This window comes from Pomacea canaliculata, linkage group LG3, assembly GCF_003073045.1.
Source record: "Pomacea canaliculata isolate SZHN2017 linkage group LG3, ASM307304v1, whole genome shotgun sequence".
Lineage (NCBI taxonomy): Eukaryota > Metazoa > Mollusca > Gastropoda > Architaenioglossa > Ampullariidae > Pomacea > Pomacea canaliculata.
In genome coordinates, this window is record NC_037592.1 from 23,420,666 (window position 1) to 23,446,490 (window position 25,825).

A 25,825-nucleotide genomic window follows, 5' to 3' on the forward strand; every position below is an offset into this window, starting at 1 on the left:
AAAGAAAAAACTTTATAGGGACCATCCCTCAAGCCAGCTCGTGAAGGAATAATGAAGCCATATACTAACACATTTGATTTGTACTTTGAGATGAATGCCACTTTCATTCATTTAATGTTCTATTATGGAAAGTAATTACACATTCTTACATGATTCTTTTTTTTTTTCTTTTTTTTTTTTTTTTTTTTTTTTTTTTTTTTTTTTTATGTACTCATTTAGAAAGACTAATGTCTAGAATTTCAGAGCAGTCTTCACAAAGCTGACTAAAGTGTTGAGGAGGTTGGTGGATAAGAAGGGAAGTTTATCTTAAAGAACATTGGTCGATCAGTGTTGCTAACCTTGCCTTTCTGTTTAAGTCTCTTCTTGTATTAAGCATACAGATGTTCCTGACAAGTTTTGAAGGCAAATATATGTTTATAAATTATCTAACTAACATGATAATTACACATTTCTTTATGGCTTACTACTTTTTATTGTGTATGTATTTCACTTTGTTTTGCCTTTTCATTGTTTTAGAATTTTGTTTTTTACATCTAGTCTGAATGTAATCTATTTATAAATAAACAAATTTGATAGAAAATTACTTTATCACTTATAATTAATTGTTCTCAGACTATATTCAGTACAGCAATAACAACAAAGATGGCTTTTGTACCACTGCAGTTATCGTTATTACTGCTCAATTTTCAACTTTGCTGTCAACATTTTAATATATTCTACATTTTTTAAAAGGAGCTATTCTTTATACCACTGTGATATAATATTTTGCTCAACTTTGAAATCCAATAGTCAGCATTACACCAGACAGTATTTAGTACCAGTTCAACATCTATTTTCTGTTTTTAATATATATTCAGACAGCTTGCTATACTGTGCAGCTACCATTTTGGGTTAAATTTTCATATTCAGTAATTTATAAATCATATTTTCTACTATCAGATACTGTGACATTTTTTCTTTAATGTTCTTATGACTTGAGCCCATTCTGCTGAACTTTGGGCCCAGAAGGGGTTATTGTTCTGTGGCATTAATCCATGACTTTCAGATCTGCACTTGAAGGCCTTTCGGTTGTTTTCTTTCTTTTTTGTGTGGGGAATTTTACCAGTGTACAAAGCCTACAACAGATCTCTGATCCATTCATTTACTTCTGTACACATCAAAACCATTTGTTTCTTTTATTGAGTGTTGTCTTAGTTTTATTACTTCACATTTTTGAACTTAAAAGCTCTAGTGAGCGTTGTACCCAATGTGTATTCTGCATAGATTCTGATTGTGATCTTGGGGTTAGGAATTGGAACCTATTGTAGTCTATATGCTAGTTATTCTCAGTGGAAGGACCTCGATCTGGCCTTGGTGGGAATGCATGATTGCTAGGGGATGAGGAGACAAAGAAAATAAGCATCGAGCTTGAAGAAGGATTAGTCAGTATATATAGTATAAATAGCTCAAAATCATATGACACCACTTTTGTAGATAGATGTGCCAAATTAGTATATGTCTGAGCTGTCGCATTGGCTGAGGCCTTGACAACAGAAAAAACATATTTATGTACAATCCTGGTGTCTGTGTTGTTGACTTCCCTAGATTCAGGGAAATATTAGCTTTACTCATGCAATTATTAGAGATAAACTTTGGATCCCATTAGACCTTTAAGTACTATTAATGTTGCTTTTCCTTTTTTAAAGTATTTTTTTAGATTTTAAAGTTAATAATTATACAAAATAATTATATAAAATTATTACAGAACTCAGCAGTCATTATGTAATTATATCCATGATTTATTTGTTGATTGGCATTGGATGACCTAAAAAAGACTGCTTATTTCTGCTTGAAAACAGTGCCATGTTTATTGCACTTAAAATGTTAAAGACATTTGTGAGTACATTTTTAATTATTACAGGTGATCATAAATAAAAAGATCTTCATTCTTTGTGAGGCTTGTCTGTTTTCTGTTTTAAAGGCTATCCCAGGGGTGCCAATTAGTTCTTCATATTGTCATATCCTGTGCTTAGTCAGCCGTAAAAACAGAAGACACATGAGACAGTATTCAGATTGTGCTCTGACCTGTTAAGTGACTATCTGCCATTTGCCAACAGTGTACAGCAACTGCATACAAAAGATCATTTTGCCTTTGGCAGTCCTCATTCTTTGATGGTCAGATAACACTTTATGTGACAATATTTTGCACCTGAGTAGCAGCCTGTCCAATATACAAATGTTTGCATTCATTTGTTGCCACTGTTGTTGGATATTCTTGCAGTGAAATAATCATGGCACTGAACACAAGAAATAGGAATCTTAGGATTGAGGGTTTCGGAATTGGTAGGTTGTGCAGAAGTGTTTCTTTTTCTCTTTAACATATAGTGCAATTTTTAAAATGAAAATTTGTTTGTAAGGATATTCACTTAACATTATTCCAAGTGTTTATTAGCAAATGAATTCCATCATTAATGCATAATATGTGCCATATCAAATTTAAAGCTGTTTTTTAACACCAGGTACAGCCTTCTCTAAAAGATATATATATATGCATATGTAAAGAGTTATTCGATGTAGAAGTCTATTGGTAGTTTTTCAGAGATAGTTTAAATCAAAATGTTTTAAATAAAAACTTCATGCAGAAGCTAAATAAGAATATTAAAAAACAAAATGATCATAACTATATCAGGCAGTATGGAGTACAAAATTCAGTCAGGTAATAATTCTGTGTTCTGCGGTCATAACATAAAGAGGTTTATATTGTTATTCAAAGAATACTAGTTTTTTTGTGTGAAGAATCAATGACTAGGAAATGACAACTTAAGTTGCTTGCTCCCAACAAACCTTCATATAGAAGAAATGTTTCAATCTGTTGGACTTAGGGGGTATTCTGCTTTTAGAAAAAATTACAGCAAGGGATACAAGAGACATGTACACATACAGGAAACACAAGAGAGGTAGGTTTGGTGCAAGGGATCAGAGGAGTATTTTTGGCTCTTTGCCAGCATATTGCTAAGCTCTTTAAAACCTTTCAAGTATCAGTTATCGTAATATAAAGTATTAAAACAGTGAGCAAACAGTAGATGAGTCAGTTAGCAGACATTGCTCAAGAGTATTCAGATATTCAGCCTGTGAGACATAAAAAAAGAAAACAATGACAGACAACACCATGCCTCCATATTTCACCTAAAAAGTTGTTTTGTTGTATTTTGCATTTAATTGTTTACAGGTAGGTTAGCTATTCATCAAGCTTATTTTTATAAATTTACTAAAGAATAAAGATACAATAGACTCTTGAAAATCAGTGACGATATTTAAATAACAGTAAACTTCATGTGGAAATGAACAGTCTCCAATACTTGATAGACAGTTTTAAGAAATTCGCAAGGATTGAGCTGTTAAGCAGGCCCTCATTATTCTCCTAGAGCATGAATGTTCCCCCCCAACAAGAAAGAGTGCACAATTCCAAACATTATCTTTAGGTGAGAGTAGGTATGAAAGTGCACTTAAGCATGCTGCTGGCTGTATCTTGTGGTATTGCTGGTTAGAATACAAAATGTTTGTGCCCTGTGTCATGACCTAGTCAGAGAAGCTGCTAAAATTATCATTCTTTGAAAACAGTAGAGTAGCTGTCACCAGATGCAAGATTTACAAAACGTAACTTGTTATCACCTTAGAGAAAATATACTTTGTCAAAAATATTGTATTTCGTTTGTCAGCAAGATAGATGAATTACTATGCTGTTTGTAGTTGCCATTGATTAATACCTGCAGTGCATGAAATCTGTAGTACATAGTGTGAAAGGTCAGACAATGAAAAAATCAACTAATTCTTTAGGAATGTGAGAAATGGAAAAGCAACGATAAAAGCGAAAAGAATGCTACAAGAGTGGTCTCTCGGGATACCACAAACCCTCTATTTTTCTGGCACTGGAAGACTTACCAAAACAGTTGTCATGAAGGATATATGTTTGCCAAGACATACTGCAAACCTGATGTGAGTCAAATATCTTATATGATGGGATCTTTATATTTATGAATTAAACTTTTGCAGACTGCTGATTTGCTGACTATATGTGTATATGTGTGTGTCCAATTTATTTTGGGGGGAGTCACTTTATATGTTTGATGTGATTTGCATATTTAATTACTAAAATAATAATGCATTGTATGTCAGACTCGGTCATATTTTTCCAACTGACTTTGCTGCTGTCTGGCTCAGTGTTGCTAAATCCTCTTAATGTATTTTTGGATGTTAAAGAGTATGGATATTTAATGCCATGTATTGTCATATTGTCATCTATGCCTGCTATAAATGCTAGTGATATTTAATGCTATGGTATCATCATCTGTAGCTGCTACAAATGCTAGAACTCTTCAAGCACTCTCAATATATCAGTCTTCTGTCTGAACTTAAATCTCACTGGATTAATTTCAGTAGATATTGTGTGCTGATCCTTTAATTACTCATGTGTATTGGTGAAATGTGATTGTTCTGGAATACCAACCTTCAAAATCAACCAATGTTTATCATCACCTGTAGAAACTTATCGCACACTGCTTATTTCAAAACAATTATGTACTTGCATTTGCATTTTTTTGTTGTTCTTAATAAAATAGCAAAATGCTGTTTATAAATTAAGCTTAACACGTTTCATAATTGTCTTCTTCCACAATTTATTACAGATCTACCCTTATTTCCTAACATGCATGAGCTGATTCCAGTTATAAGTAAACTTTAAGGGTGACATTTGAGTTCAATGACTTTCTGAATTTCAAAACTTTGTTATTAACAGAATAACATTAATGCATCAGGAAAAAGTGTCTAGGTTTATAGATAGCAAAGTGAATGGAAAATTCCATTGCCTTATTTGAATCATGATGTACTAGGGTTGAAAATAACATCACCACTCCCTTCCCACCCATCTATTCCTTAGTACAAAACATAGCAAAAAAAAATAACTCTTTTTCTTACTTTTTCCTTTTTTTTTTTTTTTTGTTAGAGGACTGATCAGGATACCAAGGCATGTGATGATGCTGACGACATTCATGGTAGTGATGATGATAAAAGTGACGATGGCAAAGTTGTTTTCAAACCTAGAACTCCACGGCCATCAGACAATCCACAGTCTTTAAGCCCAGGTTCCCCCATTCCTCAAGAAGAGCTTCATGGACCTGAGCCACCTAGTAGGCCAAGAAAGAAAGGTTTAAGCAATAAGAAGCAGCAGAGATGTGGAGTGAAGCTGGTTCGGAAGAGACCTCGCATAATGGTCAGCATGATGCGGGGAACACGGGTCATTGCCAGAAGCGACAAGGATGGGCAATACTATGAAGGTGAAATGTTACAATATAACTCAATATGTCTTAATATGTTCTATGCAGTTCACTAATTATTGTATTTCTTTCTTGCTAAATGCCATTCAATAAACTATTGTCTGTGCTAGTATGTATCATGTAGAGCTAAGCTAAGCTATTAGCTGAATGCCATTCAGTTTTCATACTAATGATGTTGAATGTAGCATAAAATTATTGGAGATGTAGTCAAGTTTATGCTTTTTCCAAATTTGATCTGTTTTCAAAAGGAATGAAGTCTTAGCTTGCCTTTGCTTGCAGTCACTTTATGCATAATTTCTGATCTCCAACTCTGATCTAAAAGGGATGGATAATACAAAAAAACACATAATAGATGTTGCATTCAAAGCTCAGAGAGTAAACTTTCACTGCACTTTTCAGCAACTGTATAGGTCTACAGTATTGTACCACTGTAATTTTGTGGTATTCCAATAACTGCATTTTTTTTAAAAATCATTTGTTTGACATTTTGATCAGGCACGGTGGTAAAATGTCCCAGCATACGAACAGCCACAGTTGAACTGGCAGACGGTGAGCATGTGGTGCTGACTCGTTTTATCATTCCTGTTAGTGGTGCTGTGGCATGCCCTCCACTCTCGGTGAGCAGTTTAATTTCTTGATCATCTGAGTGGTTTAGATTTAACCAGCTCTTAATTTTCTAAAATATTCCAACTTTCATAACCTTGAAAGCATTAAGAGCATTAGGTAGTACCTATCAACTCTTGAGATGGAGATTTTGGCTTTAGAGCCTGTAAGCTACTCAGATGTTACCTGTACCAAACTAAGACTCAGTTTTTCATATTTTTTTTTTTTTTTTATATTTCACCCTGACCTGACAGAAAGCATTGCACACCTTTCTATGTATCAGTTTCTTGTCATGCCAGAACCCATGAAGAGCACAGATTTCTTTTTCTTCAACACTGCTGTTAAGCTCATGGTCATACAGGGTTTGTTGTTTAGGTAAAGTGCAAACTGTTTGATGGAGTGGTGCAGTCTACATAGGATGTATATGAGATAGATGTTATTTTCTTTGGTTCTCTTGGAGGATAGGCTATCCAATAGAATCCTCTTATAATTCAGCTGTTTTGTAGAATGATGTAGATGCCAATATCAAGATTAGAAAAAAAAACCATGAAAATTTGAGAAAGAATCTTTTAAAAAAAATAATCTGCACTTTAAGTATCAGAATGCTGACATGTTTGCTTTATTTCTTGTAGGTGGGAGACTGCTGTCTAGTTCGAGTGATTTATTTAGATGAAATAACAGAGTGCTATGTTCCTGGCATAGTGCAGATCCCTCCCAAGTCTCATCAGGATCAGTTTTATACCCTTCTTCTGTATAACAGACAGAGAGTATGTTTGTCATGCATGTACATTTTAAAAAAGAGAACTTTACCCATCCGAAATGTAGTGTTTACTAGAAACCTTTTTAATAGCCACTTTTATATAACAAACAGAAAAGAGACAAAGTGGGTGATATTTGAACAAGAAAATGTTTAGTTCACAGAAAGAAAGATCTGCATCAAACAAAAGCAACTTTTAAAATTGGAAATGAATTAAAATCTTTAATTTTTGATAGCTTTTGATTACCATGTATTAGAATTTAAGGATTAAGAAAATCGACTGCTCAGTACGTTATACTTTTAGTTAGCATGTATATGATTTATCATTGTTACAGAAAATTTTCCTGAAAGTATATAAAACAAAAAGTATATAATAAAATAGGTGATGCAATACCTTTATGTTCATTATGTTCCTTGCTGGTTTGTTGCTATTGGGATCACCCAAATAATACTGTCACAGGTAACCACACGCAGAAACTGCCTTGTGAAAATCAGCAGGGAACGTTACGAACTAACAGTGCATTTTATTGAAGCTGTGCAAGGCGAGCATAGATCCAGGTAGGACAAGAATTAACATGTGATATAGTCCATTTTTTTAACAGTGAATTAGCTTATATCAGAGCTAATCTTCAACATTTTGTGCTCATAATTTTAGAATATTAGATTATTATGAGTAAATCAGTTAATTAAAATTAATAAATCAAAGAAGTCAGATCATTAAGTCATTTAAGCTGAATATTGCTTCACAATAAAATGAAGCCCAAGTCCAGCACAGTATTTTTCATACTCCTTACTTTCTGTCTTATCCTTTCTATCCATCTTTTTGTAAGTTGATTTGACCATCTCTCTCTCTCTCTCTGGGAAAGCATGTGTTTAATTCCTGGTTTTGTATTTGCAGAGAACGTTCTTTATCAAGATCTTCTACAGATGATGATTCACCGAATTCACTGTCATCATTTTCAAAGCCTTCAAGTCCCTTGTCGAAACAGGAATCCTCATCTTGTTCACCAGCCCCTGAAAACAGGTCCCAGTCAGATGTGGGATCAACATCACGTTCAAGGACACCTATTTCCCAGAGGCAAGAAGAACTGGTGAGACTGCAGCAGCAACTAGAGGAACAGCAGTGTAAACAGAAGAAAATGAGACAGGTAAGGTACAGAAATGTTAGCCTAAATATAGCCTATTTCTTTTAAGTATTGTAGAATGACAACAAAAGGAAGGTAATGTGAATGGCATACAGTCTTACAAGTTTTCACACAGCAAGAATTCATTCAAGCCAACTGTTCATAGACTTTTAGTGAATTTGGTAAGAGAAACATTAAGTAGTATGTTCTCATGTGCACAATGATGTATGTATAAGTTATATACATGAATGTCTGTCAATATTTTACTTTTTTGGATTTTTTTCCCCAGAAACTGAAAAAGAGGGCAAAACATTTGAAAAGAAAGGAGAGAAAAATGCTTTCTTTGCTAGGTCAAATAGTGGAAAAAACTAAAGTAAGTGATCAAACAAAGTATTTTATAATACAACACTTCATTTACAGATTTTATATTATAATTATACTAGTGTTGTTGCAGAAATATAGAAAGTTTATTATGATATTAAGACAGATGAATAGGCATATTTTGTCAGTGTGCAAGCAGCTACAATTATCATGCACTAATTGATAAGTTTTATGCTACTTGATTTTTGTATGACAGAGCTTATAGTTTATTACAAGATATATAAAAGAACAGTTGAACTCAGTTCATTTAGCAAGATGCAAGCCTTTAAACATTGGAATTCTGACATGCAGTGAAGAAAGAGGTGAAAATAATTCTTCCTGTGACATTGCAGAATAATGCTTGCTTATGCTGACCTTCTCATTTGCATGTACCAGAAACACAGGGATCAGCTGCACTAGCTTGCAATGATGCCATAAGCTAGAATTTCGATCAGTCTACATGTGCTCTCCCCAGAAACCTAATTCACAGCATCTTTTTGTGACAAACTTATGATATTAGTGCAATATGTCAACCTGTCAACAACTTTGAGTACATGTTTTACCTTGGTTAACCTTTAAGCCAAATAATATATAACTTTCTTTTTAAGAGTCAGATCATATTTGATAGACTTAAAAGCAAACATTAAGTTGCAGTGGTGACCATAAAGCAATATTTTTAACAACTTCCAGATATTTATTTTTTACTTAAATAGTTTTAGGTTTGCATTTTTTCTTTCTGTTGATTTTACAGACAGAAGATGAAGGTAGGAAGACACCAACACATGAATCAGGTATATTATCTGTTCTGCTTAATAGTGCAAGAGAGCTGTTTATTTTTTTTTTTAAAGTTTGACATTTTTTGCCTCTTTGTTGAAACATATGTTGTTAAGGCTTACAAGCATAGGCATTAAACTGTTAATAAACAGAAAAAATATTAATTTAAAAATATTTGCAGTTTAAACCAGTAAAGACATGGTGTCAGGTAGTAAATGTTTGCTAACAAATATTGCTGAAGATTTATTTACAATGGTGAAATGTAACATTCTTTACTAATTAACATCTTTCAGAGATGAGACATTAAATACAGTGAATGCTTAATAATGCAAACAATGCAGATGATTAAGCTGAAAGATTTCTAAAAGAAAAACAACTCTTCTATCTTCTGGCAGTAATAGAAGATGAACAGCCTATTATAACACCAAGACTGCTACGGTTGAGAAGATCTCTTCCTGCGCTGAATGTAGCTGAAGAAGTTCTGGCCCGTTTCTCAGATGATGGCTGGTATTATCATGGTAAGGGTAACATGGATTGTGCTGGTTAAATTGTGGTGACAACAGCAGCAACATTGTACTTTCTCCTTGACCACAAAAGTAATGATGCAAGAAGTAAAACCATATCATCACAAAAAAACATCATAAAAGAGGAGCCAGTGTACTTACTGCTTGACATTTTAGTAACCTTTGGTATGTACAGTAGCAAGAAGAAGTGGATAGCCAAGCTGTTAAAGCACAAGGGTCTAAAGCCAGAGGCACACAGTGTGTGGTGCAGTGTACTTCTCCCAGTTGACTCAGTTTTTGAATGGGTACATTACACCACAGAGGGAAGAGAAAGGAAGTTAGAGGAGAAAAAAATGGCTTTAATCAAAGTGCAGTCTCTGATTTCTGATTACAAGACTATTTATCTGGGAATGGGATTTGTCAAATTTGTAGCTTTGGTGTGTCAGGAGTTATTATGATTAGATGGGATTTGTAATTATTCTGTTTGGAGTCAATACTGCTCAGAGTACGAAGACTTTTCAATTCAACTGTCAACAGGAATAGTCAAACAAAACCTTGGAGACTGCAGCTATGTAGTGGAAGACACGGCAGGCCTTGCAGAACGTATATGGCGAGAAGATATTATCTCAGATTATGATGATTGTGCTCCCCCTTTACAGGTATGGCACTCTTCTTTGATAACTGTACATCATTGTTTCAAAAAGATAAGCAAAATAGAATTTGATGTGCTAGTCTGGTAGCTGCTCACTAAAATATTTGTTCTGAGGTCGTCTTTATTTTGCCACACTTTTAGCTAACAGCATCTATTTGTGGTGAGAAAAAATACTGCAATATTTTAGCACTTTCAGATTGTTTGCTATTTGGGTTTTTTTTTCCAAATCTTTTTATGCATTGGCTTTTTTCAGGGTGTTATTGAATATTTCTAGATATTTGAAAAAGAAAAAAAAAAAACAGTGGTCAACTCAATATTTGCTCAGCATCAGTATAAGAAGTGTGGATGAAAGACTGGCATGACTTTCAAATCAAAGGTATCTTCTTTAACTGGCTTGTTTATACATTTCAGCTTTTAATCATAGCATACTCACATTACTCACTTTCTTGGTTCCTTTGTCAGGTGGATGCTTACGTGGTGGCCAGGCACCCAACTACATCAGTAGCTATGCCCCAGGCCATGCGTTGTCTGTAATGGACACACAGCAAGCAGCAGAAATCGAATTCTTTGATGGCCAGAAAGGATTAGTGCCTCGAGCAGAAATATACCGAATGCCACAGGACAAATATAATCATGACGTGCTTCACATCCAGCAGCGCCTGAGGGACATGGTAGGGCTGTCAGTTGTTTCAAGAGATGACAAGACAGGGCAGTATGTGCCAGGTAATGTTTACAAATAAATATATTTAAACAAACATTGATATATATTGTATCCTGTTTTGACTTTGCTAGTAAAATGTCTGTTATAAGATATCACCAATTTTTTTTTTAATCCTTTGAGGGGAAATCTCTGTATAACATATTGATGTTAACTTGTTACTATATTTCATAGTTGCAGGCAGTTTACACTATGCTAGTAATTTATTATTATAAACTGTATACATTTTCATTACTGTTGATCACTAGTTTTGTGCAAAAGTCCAGCAGAATGAGACAGAGCTTCTACAAAATTTTGAACAATGCCTTGGCAATTCTTATTAGAGAATGTAAAACCAGGAACCTCTAGGATATCAGCTGTCAGTAAAAACACTATCATATTATTTATTGCATCACCAAGCATCATTTGTACTGCACAAAAAAAGACAAAATAGGATGTCACAAAAATACCAATCACTGACATTTTTCTGCAGCAATTGGAATGTCTGGTATTCTTGATAATTAGCATGAGAGTCTTTGATAATCTTTGCATGTTTTATCAACAGCTCAGATTGTGGGAGTAGAAAATGGAGGCCAGTATTTCAGCATTCGCTGGAGCGATGGCTCTCACAGCCGACAGCTCCCTTTGCACATCTTCAGTGCAAGGACTCGGCGGAGGCAACTGATAACTGGGGATCATGTTCTCGCAATTGCAGTCCCAGAACTGGTGGTCTTTCTTCCAGGCCAGATTATCCGCATGAATCAAAATACATATTCAGTGCGTTTCTGCGATGGACAAATGTAATTGCCTCATCCAACTTTATGGTTTTGTCTTCTATGTTTATTCATTTGCCATAGTCATTATGTCCTTAATGATAGAGATTATTACATGACAAGTGCAAAATATGCACTTACCCATAAAAGTGAAACCAAACTTCCAATCTAACAAATAGGCAACAACCTACTTTGTCACTATCTTGTTGCATCCTAGGCATGCCTTTTTTGATAAAGTGAAGATTAAAAAAATTATTTTGATGATAATTGTCAGCTTGAAATATGTACACTAAACAATTAATCAATTCTGAATATGAAAAGGCACCAAAATTTGTGTAAGAATAGAAAATTCAGTATTCAATAACAAGGTAAACTGAAACAATAAACAAGTCACAGGCATAAACACTTTTTTGGGGTTAACTTTGCTTTTAAGCTTTTTCTATTTCCTACAATGTTTTACTACAACTGATGCTGCTAGAATTTGTCTACATTAACCAAAGGTTAAATGACGGCCAATTTCTTGACTGATTTGCATGTTACCTGTTATTTAAACAACTTTTAAAAAGTGTGCATAGCAGAAACTATTTCTTCTTGCAGATCGGATGATGTGAATCCAGTGTTCTGTTACTGGCTGAGCCAGAACTACTTTGATGAAGCATCATACTTCTGGAAAATTAGCCAGCCAGATTTTGGACTACATGAATAATACTGATCCATCAGCATGATGCGAAAGGGCCTTCTGACAATAGGATAGGTTCAATTCTAAATAAATTAGAAAACTGTTTTCCTGGGAGTGTTATTTGGGTGCATATTAAGATTCTGATTATTTTTGACCTTTTCTCATGGTTCACATAGTTCTAGCAATGAGAGTAAGGGAATATTCAAATTTAGCTGCTTTAGGTAATTACATTACAGTTTTTAAATCGTGTAATTGTGACGCTGGATTTTCTGTTGCTTATATTTTCTTATAGACTTATCATTCTAGTGACTAGATCTGTAACATTCTTCAGAATCTGTAAGAGATTTTGTCAGTCTCATCCTGTGGTGCCAGTCTTTAAGATCATTTCTGGGTGTTAATATTCACTGTAAATGAATTCAAAAAAGATGTTGAATTTCCTGTGCAACAGACTTTGAGCATACGTGGAGAGTGATGTCAAAACAATCATGCTTTGGAGCACTTTTTTTTTACCTTGTATTTATCTCACATTGATGTTTACAAATTTCACCATCACCTTTGATACTTTTGTCAACGGTTCAGAAAAATGTTTGAATATATTTAATGACAGTGAAACTTTATAAGAGTGAAGAGATCATGAAGTCTCCTTTGTTTTTGTCAAGTTCATGTCACAGTACCTGCGATGCCTGTTGAAATGATTGTGTAGCTTCAGTGCCTGAATTGGATGGTAAATTGCTCAATCCTGTAGCAATAACTGTGCCTTTGCATGCAAACACTGCTTCTTACTTTATCTCCCAAACAATACTATGAGTTTTCTAAAGCCATTATCTTATTTACTATCTTGTTATGAAGCTTCATCATCTGTTTCATAATGGGACTGGACTTTTCAAAATAAATAGAACTGCTGTCTGTGTTGTTTAGTTCAAAACTTTCTGTTAATTATATAAGGATTTTTAACAGAGCCTCACCTCACTGCTACGTAAACAGACCCATAATTTTTTTCAATCATGATTTCCAGTTATCTAGACAAGTCTTTAAAAGTTCAAAAATTGAGCTTTAAATAAAATATTTATAATAAGAAACAAATGTTTTGGAGAAAAAGTGTTATGAATGTTACAAAGATGCAAATGCTACAGGGAGTTTTCAGACACATTTTTCAACAGGAAAAAATATTTTCCAACATACTTTTTCACAATGAGGACCAGCACAACATATATATCTGGACAATTGTCTCAGTATTCCACTCAAGATTGCTTAATATTTGCTTAGTATCACTACCCATCGTCAATCTTGTCTTCATTTCACAAATTGTACTGTTTTCTTGCAAATTTGTCATCTCATTGTATTACCTTAATCTCTGCTCCATTCAACTCTTCATTTTTAAATGAAAATTTATTTAATAAATATTTTTGTTTATGAAATATTTTTGTTTCATTAGTTTAATTAAAAAATATCTGGTAAGACTGATGAGAAAGACTTGGAGGTTAAGTTTTACTTTTTATTTCAATCATCAGTTACATCTTGACATTCAATTCTGTTAATAGTGTTCACCTGTTGTCCAATATAAGTAGGCTGATGAACTTTTCTTAAATATTCTACTTTTTTGTAGCAAAAATAGTGCAAAAGACATTGCATCATCTTACTTGTAAGTCCCCTGTCTGCCACATGGCTGTTGTTACGAAGTCACCAGCATGCAATATTCTGCCAGCCAGTAACCTAACTTCTAAAGGGGTGCTTCTGAAGTTGTTAGAAAAGAAAAATTGATGAAACTTTAAAGAAGGAAATGACAATTTATCAGAAAGAAAAGATGCATATGCAATGAATTTGACATTTGTCAATAGACACCCTCAGTAAAATTCCGTAAGAAAAAAGAGAGAGAGAAACCAGTTCCTGATTCTGTAGAATCACTGCTAACCTATGACAAAGTTACAAATAATGAGATCATATCAGCACTATGTATAGTGTTTACAGCTATTAATAAGTAATAAATTGTTGAAATGCACTAAAGTGAGTTCACCGTTTTAAAACATTTCATGATTTCCCATTTTGAGGCTACAAACAAAACGAGCCTTGTCATGTAACTTCAGCATCTAGATTGAACATAATAAATAAAGTCTGATTTGATTTGATTGATTTGATTAACTTCAGCATCTAGATTGAACTATCTGTCCATAATAAGTTACAAAGAAACATGTCTATCCTTTTCATGATTTTCCTTGGAATAAAAGTATTATCATTTTTGCTGTCACAAATTATAAACTCAAAGATTCTTGTGGAATATGTGCAGGCAAGGAATACACACATGAACGAGGATGATGGATCTTTAATGGTAGTAACACAATCACTTCAAATAATAGATTGTGCTCTGTATTTTATGCATGCAGTGTCACACTTACAGATATATAAATACACACACACCTATTTAAGGCTGAAGGAAAAGCTTTATTTACAAATTTAAAAAGATTAGGAAAAATGGTCTTTAAAAAAAATGCAGCTCCTTACAGTTGGTGCTGCCATGGATTCACTGAAGGATTGGATACTTTTTTATTCATACTTTGGTACCCTAAGCATCCTACCACCTTAAAAGGACCAATGAAAATTAACATGCTGCTTGAAAAGGTGTTAAAGCTGAAAATATGTATCATCAAGCTGGATCCAAAATTCACTTACAACATTATTGACAATTCTATATATCTTTCACTTCTGTCAACTAGTTTCCTAAAAGAATGCCATGGACATGTATTGTCAGGTGAGAACAAATTCATACAAGGAGAGGCTAAAACCAAAAACAGTTGGTTTTAAGATTCTACTTTAAAGATAAAATGCAAACAGGTGTGGGCAACAATCACAGCTAGGCTTTTGCACAAGGTTAAAAGCTCACTCTTTTCTGTATTTGAACATAAGTATACTTCTTTAAAAGGGCCTGGTGTCCTTATCAGTTTCACTAAGTTTTTCTTATAAGTAGCAACAATAAAACCATCATCTTTACCACATAATTATTGCAACAGCAGAGAAAACTGCTATCACCTAGCAGTCCCAGTTACATTTTTTTCATGGCATACATAAGTTTTAAAGCAGCAGAGTGTCAAAAAAGAGGATTTCCACATGGACTGCAGTGGGTATTTTTGACAAAAGGAAATGGCTACCATAAGCATGATACACTTTTCAGTGCAATGACTATAGCTTTTGAACATGGCAGAAGAAAGTTTTGGATGTTATTTGCATTTCTGCATTATCTTAAAACCAATCCTAGATCAATACTTTGTGTTCTTTATTCTATGCTTCAATGAAACTAAAAGGAACAGTGTTTCATTTTGTCTGGATCTATTTAATGTTTTAGGAAAAGAAAGGGTCTTTACACAATTGATGATAAAGAAAAGAAGTGAGGAATTTTAAAAAAGGTAAAGCATCAGGTTATGCATTAGTTAGAGAGAGAGAGAAACACATGATAAAACAGATTCAGAAACAAAAACATATGACAGATAATGTTACCAGCACACATTAGAAGTTGAGGATAACCATCGAGAAATAAAAATATATCCTTGCCCAACTGCCAGTCAGCTACAAACTATTTGCCTTCGAAATTACTTATACTTAAAAAGTTTTATAGCTACTAAATCAAGAAATTTCTTTTTAAATATTTGCAAAATTTTCTTATATGGTATATCTTTTGTACAACCTGAATCAGATAATACAGTGTCTATAGATTATCTGCCTCGGTAAAAATAACTAGTAATGAAACAGCTGCCTTGCGCAACAGTTTAAAATATTCTTGATATATGAGGCCACATGACACTTTCTTCATGAATCAGAGATTTATTTAGGGAGCAAAGAACAGCGTTTCTACTCTCATCCTTAGCTGCTTATAACACATGCAACAAATACAATGCAAAGACCTATTCATTGCAGGTAACAAAGACTGATTAGATTCTTTAGACAATGTCTTAACCAAAACATTAGATCCATTAAAGCAAAATTGTAAAAGAGAGAAAAGGAGAAAGCAGTTAAACAGACTGTTAGGTGATTAAACATAAGATGGAGACGGACGAAAAAGTATGAAGTCACTTTAAACATGATGATGGCTTAAATTAAGCTATCAAGAACTATATGTAGACCTATGTCATGCCTAGCTGCCTCAAAAAGTATTATCACATTCTTAAGAGCCCGCAAGCTAACCTTGTTAAAAACCCACATGGTTGACATTTCAAGCACACTTTAAAACATATAACTACAAAATATGTCCTGCATTGAGTGAAATTAGATAAGTTACAGACTGAAAACTAACACTAAAAATTTGCAAAATGCATGCATGAAAACATGGAAGAACCAAGAAGCATTCACAGTATGCATGTTTGTAACTCTAAGTTGCATTAACTGATTGATGTTACTGGGGTTGAGATTATTTATTGTGGCAAATATTGTGTATTTACTTTTACATCACATGTTATTGTGTGCTTCAAAATCTGCATTATTTTTTATTACCTAAAATATGAATGAAAAGAAACTAGGTCACTTTAACCTGAAAAGCACGACAGTGCAAAAAATCCTAGATTATTTTCTCTACAGATGAAAAGACAGCTATACACTCAGGAGCTTAAGTAATAGAATTAAAATTATCATACATGATTAATATCAACTAAAACAATGAAATGTCAGCCATCTATCTGTTCTGTTAACACCAAACACCCTGGGGACAGATTGTATATCACATTATCACACCAGTGATTTAAAATAAGTACAATTTTTCTTCCCAATTAAACTGTTTCTACACAGGAAACACAGTTAAGTCTTGTTCTCATCAGACAATACAATATTCTGATGACCAACACTGGTCATTCTTTCTAAAAAAGAAATTTAAAAAGAAATTAATGGTGCTATAGCATATCCATAATTTATCGGGCTATTAATAATCTGCTACAGCTATAAAGTGGAAAGACTTTTATGATGTCCTCTCATTCTCAAAACATTTAATATTATCTATGGCTCAGTAAGATCCAATAATAAGATTCGAACCGTACAAGAACCATTATGAAATAGAGGATCTATTTTTTTTTTAAAATGCTTTAGCTGAGGTGTTTTTCTTTTCAATTTAACCACTGAGCACACAAATTAAAATGTATTAAGAGTACTTACAATCTCTACATACAAAAGCCATATTTCCAGACATGCCAACCCTTCAGTAAGTGGTTTTACTTACCATCTTCATATGTGATTGCCACATTTCAAGACAACTCAATCTTTTGCTAAAATAAATATCAAGAGAGCAAACTGAGCACGCATTTGTATTCCTCACCTCAAAGAACCAAGCGCTGAAAGTGTTAGAAGAAACAGTACTATGATGGCCACATGTTGATCAGTTCGGCAAGTCTTGACGTATTTTTCCACATGAACGCTGGTCTATAGCATGCAAAGTGTGAACATAATCATAAAAACTTAGCAAGGTTTGCCATTGTTTTGAGGATAGCCGTATGGCAAACATCCCATGTTGCTGTAGTGGGTAACCACTGAGAGGAGCTGAATACTGCATGGGTGTGATGGTGGTCAGTGGGGGTGGAGCTTTTTGGTTTTGTTTTTTGTTAGATAGGTTTAAATCCAAAGATTGGAAACCTAAACTGTTCCTTCCCTATCACCCCCTACCCCAACATTTTTTTTAAACTAATTGTCTCATATAATTGTCTCACGGTTAATGCAAGTATATCAAGTCCACAAAAACATTCAAAAGAACGATGCTTAACAGCATATATCAAATACAGAATAAACTATTTTAAGCAGTTGTTGACTTCCATCAAATGGCCTTTACAGTTAAGCCTAATAAACAACCACCACCATCACCACCACCTCAGCCATACTATTACCTGCCCTCTGCCTCGCATTTACAAATGCAGTTTTTTTCAGTTTCTGCACCTAACACCCTTTTCTCTATAGAATGATAAGAAAGGTGCTTCTGTTAATGAGAAAAGTTAGACAAATAATCTGTTAAATAACAACTCGCAAGAAAATACGCGTATACCCATGCTTGTGTGCATGCGTTGCACACTTCTGTGTGCATACATGCATCACATCTAACTGGTTTCAGGTAATTCAGAAAAGCCTGAGATGTCTTCTGCAATGCCGATGGGTTAAAACTTGTTTACAAGAGCTTATCATCCTAGCTCAGCTGAGAGCTGCCTTTTGAAGACAAGAAGTTTCTTAATTTTAAAAAAATGATTCACACAGAAACAGTCATACTTAATTCTGGTCCAGAAAATTCTTATGCCACACTCCCAGAAGACAAAACACATCCTTTTTGAATGTTCTTTTTTGGTTTTGTGCCCTCCTGTACTCCACAGCCTAATGATGGCTTTAAGATTCATTGACTACACTTCGCAGATCACTTCCTGTACTCTCGATTTTCGATGAATTTCTCTTCAGCACAAGTGGTTCAATTACAAAGGTTTGCCTTTTGCAAGAGACAAACCAGTGCTTCCATGTGGGGGCTGGTTACACTGATCTTGCTAGTGGCTATGAAACAACGAGGGATTGATGATACAGGTGAATGTCCGATGAGTGAAAAAGAAAATGATAAAAAAGCTGAAGACAGTGCTGATGATGACATCATGAGATGACAGTTGCTGCTCCTCCCTCATCTACTCCTGGAACAGGGGTGTGCGAGTTGTTATATGTATCATAGCCAGCACCATTGGCAACAAAAGATGTACCAAGTCCATACAGATGTCCACAATACTTTGCATCATCAATGTTGTCCTCAAAAAACATCTATAAAAAGTAAAAAAATATATATATTTTTTCCAAATAGCAATATTTTCTATCAGAGATGAACCATTTAAGCTACAAGCACACACACATATTATGTAAAAAGATTCACCTCTTTTCACAGCATCAACGAACTCTTAATATCCCTAGTTACCCCATTTACAACAATTAATTATAACTACAGCCAAAGGAGATGAGTTATTTTCATAGAATCTTTCTAGTATCGGAATCCGTAATTCCTTTGAAGAATCTGAATACTATATTATTATGCAGATTATGCAGTAAAAGTCTCTGTGTCTACCTCTCTCATTTTGAAGAAAGCATTTCCAGTGAGCAGGCTGTCACTTCCAGCCTGGTGCTGGGGACCTACTCGTGTGATCTGGAGAAGAAAGACTCAAAATTACAAAGTTATCACTTTTCTCCCTGTGTATCTTAATTATATGAATGTACCCTTACACCTGGAAGTATATATGTTAACTTGACAGGGTTAGTTTAAATGGAGACAGAAGAAAAGCAAAAATCAATTAACAGAAAATTTTTTTAAAGTATTTAACCATGCACTTTCATGCAATAGCTTCATGAAAACAATGTAGTCAGTGGGGCCGGCACCTGTCGTTGTTGGGAGCACATTCAATGACGCAAAAACAAGATGATCTTTACATGCAGTCTTTCTCAAATTTAAACCAAGAAAACTAAAACTTGCCTCAAGCTGATCTGCAACTTCCTGAAGCCCTCCCTTAAGATTCTTACAGCTTTTCATGAGGTACTTGACATCATATATATTTTGAAAGTAGATTCGCAAAAGCTCAAAAAAGGCGTTTTCTTCCGCAGGCAAGTTTTCACCAGTCAAAATCTTCAACATATAGCCAAAGTCATAGCCGCTGAAAGAATCAAAAACATTACATTTAAATGACATTTGCTCACATTAAAAAAATATAAACTCGTGTAAAGACAGCATTCACACAATTCAAAGACAGAACCAAAATCAAAAGCAGCACCAAGATGATCCTAACCAGAACCTGGAAAACAATGAAATCAAGAGATGGAAAGAACAACCATTAACATCTGCATGCTGGGCTAATATGCAACTACCATTTCATTTTTTTTGGCCAGCCTTAATTACATAAAGAATCATTCCTTTTGATTATAAATGTATATCAATGACACTTTTTCTTTGACAACAATTAGCTGTTTGCAGTTAAACTGGTGGAGATCTGAGATTTATAAACAAAGAACACCTTGCCTCATTTCCCAAGAAATCATGTCTCTGTTAAGTTCATTAAGTCTAACTTATCTTTTTAAAAACAGTTTTCAACTATGATGTCTGTTGTCTAGACTTTATTGTGCAAGATTATTTTATGTGGCTCACCTTCATGCTAGACGGTCATTTTTAATATATTATTATAATTTGGGTTCCCAGTCACTTAATCCCCGACACTTAACCCCCTAGACTTTTAATCCCTAAGCACTTAATCCCCAGACACTTAATCCCTAAACTAAATCCTTAACTAAAAAAATTATGAAGTCAGCAAAAAATTTAATTCAAATTCAAATCATGCTATTAACTTCAAAGTCATTTGAACATCTACAACATTTGTTAAAGTTCATATAAGCTAGTAAATTTAATGTTTTTCAACAATATATACAGTATATACGTATGCTCGAAGTAGGATAGAAGTTCCGGCATGCGATCATGTTGTGGCATTGACTCTGCAAGCAATTCGAAGGAATCGACAATGTCTTCCTCACGTACATAGGCAAGTGCTGGGAGGCATCTGACCATTCCACGTAACTCGTCGTCTTCGTTATAGTCACTTCTCATCCCCAGTTCAGTGACTTTGCGTAATACCATGTGACTTAAGTGAAAGTAACATCCCGTTACTCTACATGACTGAAACTTCTCTCGAAAAGCGGTCATCGCAGCTTTCTCAAAGTCTGTTACTATAGTCTCTGGAGCTGCATTAGGCATTAGTTCTCTAACTGCATCCAACATTCTATTATAGGTTGCACTTGATTTATAAAGGATTAAGTGTCTGGGGATGAAGTATCTGGGGATGAAGTGTCGGGGATGAAGTGTCGGGGATTAAGTGCTTAGGGATTAAAAGTCTAGGGGATGAAGTGTCGGGGATGAAGTGTCTGGGGATTAAGTGACTGGACACCTATAATTTGCATTACTTGCATGCAAATTACATAAAATGAGATCAGTGGTTTAAAAAAATATCATTAAAATTACTGATAACTCAGTTGTATAGAAATCAGCTTATTTAAAGTGCTTATATCTGAACACTATTTCTAATATAAAAAGCATGTTCTACCTCTATTTAACTTTCTTAAGAGACAGAATTATTCACCACACCTATGGAACGATAACCACTTGATGTCATCCATCAAAACTACACCAGACGTTGTCAATAGTTCTGCAAAGTCATTGGGCAATATGCCATCACTCTCCAGCTTCTCAAACTGGATTCCTGATTTGCGCAAGAGATCAATTGATTCTTGGGCATACATGTCTTCACTGTGAATACAAAATAACAAATAAATAACAATAGGACCACATATCTAGTTCATATTCATTGTATTCTCTAAATTTTAAAGGTGACATCAAGTCAAAGCCATTTTGTAATGCTACCAGAATTTATTAAGTTTTATAGTTTCTTCTTGACACTCTTAAACATGCATTCACAATTGTGCACATACATGTGGTATTAACAGTGATGTATTTGCAGTTTTTGCACATATTTTTAACTTACCTGTTGAAAGCAGTATATTGAAGATTAACGATATCAAGATGATTGGCTGTAAAGACTTCGTCACTAGTGATTATACCTTACCACCAGTATGCCTAACTACTTTTCCTTCAAATATTACTATTACATAAAATGCTTACATCCTGTATAGTTACCAATACTACTACTTACGACAAAGTAAATTTAAAGTTGAACTGCCATGTTGAGACTGGTGATGCTGGTATGCCATTCTCATCATAGAATGTGATACCAATCTGGATGATTTTGAGGAGATTTACATTGCAGCGCAAAAGCTGGTACTGATAATCAGATGTGCTGCGAAACTCTCCTATAGGGCGTGCTACAACCCCAGGAAATTCTGTGTCCTGAAACCAAAAATCAATCAAAACTTCCTCCTTAACTGTATACCTGTATTACCTAGAAAACCAGTTTCACCTCAGAGGTGTCTGAATGTTTTATTTATGCATACATCCCAAGTGGGCTCTGGAGGGCTGGACATATAAATGATGCAAACAAGAGATTCCGAGCCTTCTAAAAAACAATTTTTTTCCCCATACTTTTAAGGTTTGCAACTAACTCATACTACTGCTCCTGGCCTTATTTAGGGCCCACAGTCATTCTAATGAGTACAGATTTCAGTCTACAGTCAGTGAACAACTGACCCTTGTTTAATCCATCCTAATTACAAATTAGCAAAGCAATAACTAAATACCTTAATCATAAGATCGTGGCCATCCCACGCTAAGGACATAATAAATTATTTCTTACCATGGCGACAAATTTGCACTTGGTAACAACCTGCCGTATGGTGCGAAACTCCTCCTCCAAGTTGCTTTGCCAGACATCACGGATACCATAGTCGGCCTCTGCTATTGATGGCATGTTTTATCTTCACCTATCTTGAACAAGTGACCACTCATCTGCAAACGTAAAGGACAATGTTTAAAAAAAAACATCTCACCTTTATTTTGATTCAACAAGTTGATTTATTCTGCAATGTTTGAATGATGTTGAGTTTTTTTTCCCAGTCTAATACTTAATTCAATAACTCAGTCTCTACTGTCTGTATGAGGCACAAGTCCAGAACATAAATCATTTTCGGGTCACACAAGAACACTTACAAATTAAGACAACACGTCACAAGTTGATTATACATATATTAACGCGCATACACTCTGCCTCCCCACTACACACACACATATATGCATGCCCTCCTCTTAAAAAATAATGCGAACAATACACAATAGTACAAAATAACGTTAGGAGTCTTTAGTACTTCTTACTGAAGATCGTGGTGGCTTCTGGCAAAAGACCTCTGGTGTGCATTTCTTTACGCAAGTGGCACTTTGCATCACCTGCCAGAAAGTAGTAGTTGAAAAACTGGGTTGGACAGCGCGTGTAGCACAGCAATATTAGAAATAAGAATGCTCTCAACAACAGACCTGTATAAAGCCTGTACTCCACAGCTGATGCTGAAACTGCAGAGTTTCCCAAAAAGGTACAGTCCCAGCTGGGCCTTTTTGAACACATGGTTTAATTGATTATAGGAGAGCCTTCCATTCATGACTGTGCCAAGGTACTTGAAATTGGCAGCCCTCTGCACCTGCTATACCTTGATTTTTGAGTGATAGGCATATCCTCTGGTTTTTTTCAACATTTAGCTCCAGAAAGCTGCAGTCAAACCAGTCCTCCAGCTCCCCAACACAGGCAAGGTACTGACAGGGACTGTTAATCCTTGAGGCAGGCCCCTAGGGCCATGCAGTCTGCATATTTTACAAATTTTAAAGTAGCACTGTTGCCAGTGAGCCTATAAGTATAGTACACAAAGAACAGGACAGGGTAAAGCATACAAACTTGAAAGGTCCCCATGTTAAGGGCCCACATGTCTGACAAGATTGCTTCATTTATTGAGAAGTCTACAGATGTCAGACCCTGCAATACCTGTCAGTGACATTTTGAGACCCATTCTCTCAAGCTTTAAAAGGAGATGTGGCTGGACAATGTTAAAAGCATTTGAAAATTCCATGAACATGACTGAAGCATAGGTACTGAACGTGTCCAAGTCCTGTAGGATAACATCTAAAAGAGTGAGAGTGGCATCAGATACCCCAAAATGCAGCCTGTAAACATACTGCAGAGGATCTAAGTGGTCAACCACAGACAAAATAATTAAGTTGTATACAACCATCTTCAAACACTTGGGCACAACAGAAATTAGAGCCATAGTCTTCCAAGGCTTTAGCATTATTCTTTGGAACTGCTATTATTGTTGATGTGCCCATAAGCATGCCAAGGGAATGCTGGAAAATCTGGTAAAGACACCATTTAGCTGACTACACAATTGTCAGGTCCAGGGGCTTTATGCAGGTACATGAGAAAAAAAATTTAATATCTCATGTCACAGACTGTGACAAAGAATGCCAACAGTGAGGACCAGATACTATCTAATTCGCTGAAGTCTCTAACATCAAACCACACAGAGAAAATGTTAAGGTCATAAACAGATCTGAGTGGCATGCTTTAACTCTTTTCTTTGTCTCCTTCCCATCATATAGTTTGTGCCTTTGCATAACTCCCTTGCACTGCCTTCCCTTAGTCACTCTCCTACTTTCTGTATTCCATTTTACATGTTTCTACCTTCACTCCAAAATCTTTTCATTCTCTCTCTGCATAAAAGCTTTTTTTGTTGTTGTTGTTGAGACAGTGTTTCAGCTATTTATCTCACAAGAGAAACAGCTTATACAAGCTTTCAAAACTGCCCCAGTGTAGAGACAGGAGGAAGGGCAGGTGTCACATGGTGTTGGGTGAGGAAGGTGTCACTTTATGACTGGCCATAAGTGCCAAGGTCACCCAGATAAAGCAGAAATTGAATGTATAGCAACAGTGTAATTGTAGAAAGACTGAATAGGTGTTGTGGTGAATATTGAAAACAGGACTGACATAGTGCAAAACTATGTTAAAATTAGTGGAAAGACTTGTTTATGTGAATAACTCTTGTTTTATCATATCCCAATATACCCCATGCATAGATAGAGGTCAAATTATGATATCCTTATTTTCCATTGATATTGTCCCATCTCCTCCTGATTAAAGTCTTAACAACCTAACCATGTACAATCCTGATGAGACGATACAGTTTTACTGATATGTTTTTTATGTGCACATTAATATTCGTAGACCTGTCTAATGGGAATTTATATAGATTTAGGGAAATAGTATCTTGTACTGAACTTTGTCCAGTCATAAAAAAAAAAAAAAATAAAATAAAAAATTCTGAATTGTTGCAAACCTTTAATTGTGAGAGGGCCTGAGTTGGACAGGTCATCAAATAAGTGGGTACATAAGACTTGTATTTCATAAGCATATAATTCTGATCTGGACTAACATAAGTTAAACTGAACAGAGTTTATGGGAGATAAGTAATAACACAATGGCAATCGTCAGCTTTGACGCGTTTGTGTTTGTTCAAGTGGAGAGAATAAGTTTCCCAGCCCACATCAGCTGCTCATTTGTATAATATACCCTACATATCAAACTAGGTGCCAAATATTTTCTGCTATTTTCATTTACATCGTTCAGGCCTTTTTTCATGAATGTACAGTCGTTTCAGAATGTTCTTTCTCATAGAGCAGAATAAACGACAGCATTAGGAATAGCATAAAAATGCTGACGATAGTTTAGTAGTAATTTTCGCATATATCATTTAATCGAACAGTCATCTCACTCAATTCTTTCCTATTTCTTCTTATTACTCAAAGACAGTCACTACCTCTCATCGTATGAACTTTTCTTCCTAATACATACACCGTATGATTGTCAGCAATGTCAAATTCACATAAAGCCATTGTGATTATACTGTATGTATAATCAGAGTAACATAAGCATTCGACTGCTTTCTTTCAAAACTTGCAATGAGTTAAATAACAAATCACTTGTATTATAATAATAAGTACACCAAACTTATGAACGATATCGGCAGGACGGAGTACTTACATATTTTCAAGCCTTGCATTGAAAACAAAGTTCTAATATTTTACGTTCACGTTGTGTATTGCTATTAATACGCATGCGCAACAGGAAATTCTGTAAGC

At 34.9% G+C, this 25,825-nt stretch overlaps 2 protein-coding genes across 4 annotated transcripts in view; one reads left to right on the forward strand and one right to left on the reverse strand.

Annotated features, from left to right (window-relative positions):
* Positions 1–14,469, forward strand: part of LOC112560625 (von Willebrand factor A domain-containing protein 3B-like) — a 36,172-nt gene extending 21,703 nt beyond the window's left edge. Inside the window, 12 exon segments of the mRNA XM_025232568.1 lie at positions 4,982–5,312; positions 5,808–5,929; positions 6,548–6,682; positions 7,133–7,230; positions 7,571–7,820; positions 8,086–8,169; positions 8,908–8,947; positions 9,326–9,448; positions 9,971–10,092; positions 10,548–10,808; positions 11,348–11,582; positions 12,153–14,469. Of these exon segments, the coding sequence (XP_025088353.1) occupies positions 4,982–5,312; positions 5,808–5,929; positions 6,548–6,682; positions 7,133–7,230; positions 7,571–7,820; positions 8,086–8,169; positions 8,908–8,947; positions 9,326–9,448; positions 9,971–10,092; positions 10,548–10,619 (1,377 nt within the window). The 3' untranslated portion in view covers positions 10,620–10,808; positions 11,348–11,582; positions 12,153–14,469.
* Positions 14,470–14,652: 183 nt separating this feature from the next.
* LOC112560626 (CCR4-NOT transcription complex subunit 7-like) lies at positions 14,653–25,807 on the reverse strand. 3 transcript variants are annotated; one of them, XM_025232571.1, is made up of 8 exons: positions 25,728–25,807; positions 23,018–23,089; positions 22,503–22,654; positions 21,906–22,099; positions 21,341–21,502; positions 19,688–19,865; positions 19,286–19,363; positions 14,653–18,987 (listed from the first exon to the last, which is right to left on the reverse strand). In XM_025232571.1, the coding sequence occupies exons 3-8, from the start codon at positions 22,614–22,616 to the stop codon at positions 18,826–18,828; spliced, it is 888 nt and encodes a 295-aa protein (XP_025088356.1). In that variant the 5' UTR covers positions 22,617–22,654; positions 23,018–23,089; positions 25,728–25,807; the 3' UTR covers positions 14,653–18,825. The 3 variants fall into 3 exon arrangements, with proteins under 3 accessions (XP_025088356.1, XP_025088357.1, XP_025088355.1); XM_025232572.1 differs by having other exon boundaries at positions 23,011–23,089; positions 25,728–25,743; XM_025232570.1 differs by lacking the exon at positions 23,018–23,089.
* Between the last annotated feature and the right edge of the window lie 18 nt (positions 25,808–25,825).